At 57.7% G+C, this 3,579-nt stretch overlaps 1 protein-coding gene across 1 annotated transcript in view; it reads right to left on the bottom strand.

The window, feature by feature from the left end:
* Positions 1-3,579, bottom strand: part of STRIP2 (striatin interacting protein 2) — a 19,415-nt gene that overhangs the window by 13,176 nt on the left and 2,660 nt on the right. The window contains exons 7-9 of the mRNA XM_029965613.1: positions 2,566-2,816; positions 1,340-1,405; positions 712-775 (exon numbers count right to left, since the gene is read on the bottom strand). Of these exons, the coding sequence (XP_029821473.1) occupies positions 712-775; positions 1,340-1,405; positions 2,566-2,816 (381 nt within the window). The remainder of the gene's footprint in view (positions 1-711; positions 776-1,339; positions 1,406-2,565; positions 2,817-3,579) is intronic.

Genomic DNA, 3,579 nt, shown 5'->3' with positions numbered 1-3,579 from the left:
TATACCCTCAATATCCCAATTATACCCCCAATATCCCAGTCATACCCCCAATATCCCAGTTATACCCCCAATATCCCAGTCATACCCCCAATATCCCAGTCATACCCCCAATATCCCAGTTATACCCCCAATATCCCAATTACATCCCCAATATCCCACAGGTGGAGAACTCGCTGTGTGGGACGTCCCCCTGTCCCGGAGCCCCTCACACCTCCTGCCTTCCATCCCTTCCACCCACTCCTCCTGGGATCTCCCTGTGGGTGAGTGGAGAGGGACCATCACCTCCAAAAGACCACCCAGACCTGAGACAGGGGCCCTTGGCCCCCGGAGGTGCCTCCCTCTCCACCTGGAGCACAGCTGGGGCCGAGGCTGGCCGTGCTTCCCGCTGGGAACTGCACTGCTTGGGGCTCTGTGTGTGTGTCCAAACCCAACCCTGGAAGCCTGTCACCTTCAAAACTCCGGGCAAACACTCCCCAGGGAGCAGGAATGCTACGCCACGGACAAAGGGAAGGTAAAAATGCTGGATAGTCTGCTTGGAATTGCAGGGAGGACTCAGTTTTGGATTTTTTTGCCCCGTAGGAAGCTCCAAAAACTTTTCCTGCTACAGCTGACAAGGAGGATCTTCTTATTCCCTCCAGCCAGAGGTTATCCAGGAGGATCCCACACCACAGGGGGATATCCCAAGTGCTGTGCATGGATCCACCACCTCACCTGTTTCAGGGTCTTCACACTCTCATGGATGGGCCGTGGGAGCCCGATCAGGGTCTCGGTGTCCCTGAGAGGGGGAAAGAAGGGGAGCACAGGGTTAGATGAGGTGAAAGAGGGAGCCTGGAGTCTACTGGACACATCCCAGAGGGGTCAGGAACCGGGAGAGGGGTTGGCACGAGCTGCCCACCCTCCCACCTCCTCCCCAGCAAAGCTCCTCCAAGAAAGGAGCAACGTCGGGGTGAGGAATTGGGGTGAAATCAGATGAAATGAGGGCTGGGGTGGAGCCTGAGCCCAGCACTGCCCCTAAACCCGACTGTCCCCCTCTGGGCCTGGCCCAGGATGGCTCTGCACCCACAGCTTGGGTTGTTCACAAACTGGGTCATTTCCTGAGGGCACCAAACTGTTCCAGCTCCCTCCACATCAAACCAGTCCTGGCCTCAGGTCAGGGGTCTCTCACTCCAGCTCTCATTTTTAACAGGAAGAGGTCCTTGGGGAGCAGTGTCTCCAAGAACAGGTTTTTCCAACGCTGCTTTCACTGCTGCAGCCTCGAGCTGGGAAAACCTGAGCTCTGTGGACACCCCCCGTGCACTGATGGGATCTACAGGGCAGGTTTTGTGGACACAACACTCACTGTCCCAGCGTGAATCCGATGAATTTGTTCCTGCTTGCTTCCAGGAAATGCTCGATGTCCTTCTGTCTGATGGAGCAGAGGAGAAACAGAGAACAGGGAGGAGGTTGGAAAACAGATCCCAGCCTTGGATTGCTTTCTGGAGGCCTCGTTAGCAATGGGAAAAGCCACCCTTGGTTGGGAGCAGCACGGACCAAACCCATTTGTATTTGCTGTGCAGCTCCACTTCTCCATGGGAAAGTAAACAGAGAGGAATTCTCTGCAACCAGCACCTTTCCCTGCACCTCCCGTGCCCCTCCCACAGGCATCTCCAAGGAGCATCTGCTCGCTCTGAGTGAACAAATGCTGTCTCTGTGGTCTGTCAGAGCTCGTGCTGCTCCCAGGGCAGGCCAGCATCTCGTCCACCTTGGGCATTTTCATGGGAACTGGACAGTGGGATCAGTGGGACACGAGCCACGGGTCTCATGGGCAGAGAAATCCAGCTGGATTTCCAGGCAACAGCCAAGGAAAACAACAGGGGGTTGCTGAGGAGGAGCTGAGAGCGTTAAGCGCCGTGGAGATCCACGTGGGAAACAATTCCTGCGGTGTCCCTCTGGATGGACCAACTTAACCCTGTCACTGCTCCCCCAGCAGAAATCTCTCTTTGCTCCCGTGTTTTAAAGGCACTGGGTTAAATCCAGGCTCTGGGCAAACAGCAACAACCCTTGGATGGATCCCAGGGAGAGGGCAGAGGTTTGTTCCCCCTTTTCCTGACGTTCCCTCAACACCACGTGCAGGCAACTGGTCTGAGGGAGGGAAGGCACAGACTCCTTTATCCTTGGATGTTTTTCTGCACCCCTCAGGAAGGTGCCACCTGGCCACACAAGAGTCCAGCTCCACAAAGAAGCTGTCAATCATTGACCAGTTCCCAAGAGGATCAGTTGAGGACCTTGCCCTTCCAAGATCCACCGGTGCCAGCTGGGAAAGCTGACCCTGCTCTAGCACAGCCTCCTCCTTCCCAGCACAACCTGGGACGTCCACAGTGGAACTGCCACTTCTTGGCCAAGCTCGGTTTCAAAACCCTGGGGAAGAGCTCAGCTAAGCCCAGCCCAGAAAGAACCAAACGAGACGAAACGAGGAGTGGAATCCCCTCAGTTCAACTCGCCAGGAAACTTCCCACGGGCTGACGTGGGGATGAACCCCAGGGCAGGGGGCTGGGGAGGGTGGCAGTGACACTGGGGGGGTTTTACCTGACTTTGGGGGCCCAGGGCAGCCCCTTGGGGAAGGACACCCTCTCGATGGGCAGGCGCTGGGGGGGCAGGGGGGGGACGATCGTGTCCCGCTCCATCAGGTCCAGCTCCCCCTCGATCCCGCTGTCCACGTCGTCGTTCTCCTCCTCCTCCACTCCTGCCTCGTCGTTCTTGAAGGGGTCTCTCTCGTTGTAGATGTCCAAGCTGTCCTGCTTCACTAGGGGCTGCAGCACGAGGGGGAGGAGGAACCCAAGTCACTCCATGGATTTTATTTCCCTGCCAGCTGTCGCCGCCAGATCTCCCCATCCTGGAAGGATCAAGCTCCCAGGCGTTCCTCGGGTGAGGATTTCCCTCCTAGCCTGGCCTGGATAAGGAATAACTCCTTCTGTACCTCTCACCTTGCAGCTCTAGGAGGTGGGACCCCATTATCCACCTTAACTTCTGGAGCTTCCATCCCACATCTCTGCCCTCACAAAAGGCATTTCATCCTCAGACCACAGCACAGCAACTCCAGGAGAGGAGCTAAAAACAGATCCTGCTGGGAGCAGTTTGCTCCTGGGGGTTATCAGCCCTTTGCCAGAGGGTTGGGATGTCCTCTGGCTTCCTCTGGACAAACCCACCAGGGGCTCAGCTGCCACAACAGAAACTGGGGGAGTGGAAAACTGGACATGGCCTGGCCATGTGTCCTGAGAGAGCCCCAAACCCAACTGTGCCCTGGGCTGATCCCACAGGGATGGTGGGCAGCAGGGCAGGGGGGGATCCTGCCCCTCTGGCCCCTCAGGGGAGACCCCCCCCTCCTGCAGAGCTGCTCCAGCCCTGGAAACAACAGCAGGAGGACGTGGAGCTGCAGGAGAGAGTCCAGAGGACGCCCCAGAGCTGCTGCCAGGGCTGGAGCCCCTCTGCTCTGGAGCCAGGCTGGGAGAGCTGGAGAGGTTCCCCTGGAGAAGAGAAGGCTCCAGGGAGAGCTGAGAGCCCCTGGCAGGGCCTAAAGGGGCTCCAGGAGAGCTGGAGAGG

Source organism: Manacus vitellinus, unplaced genomic scaffold, assembly GCF_001715985.3.
Source record: "Manacus vitellinus isolate BGI_N305 unplaced genomic scaffold, ASM171598v3 scaffold_110_pilon, whole genome shotgun sequence".
Taxonomy (NCBI): domain Eukaryota; kingdom Metazoa; phylum Chordata; class Aves; order Passeriformes; family Pipridae; genus Manacus; species Manacus vitellinus.
This window is presented reverse-complemented; position numbering and strand designations above follow the sequence as displayed.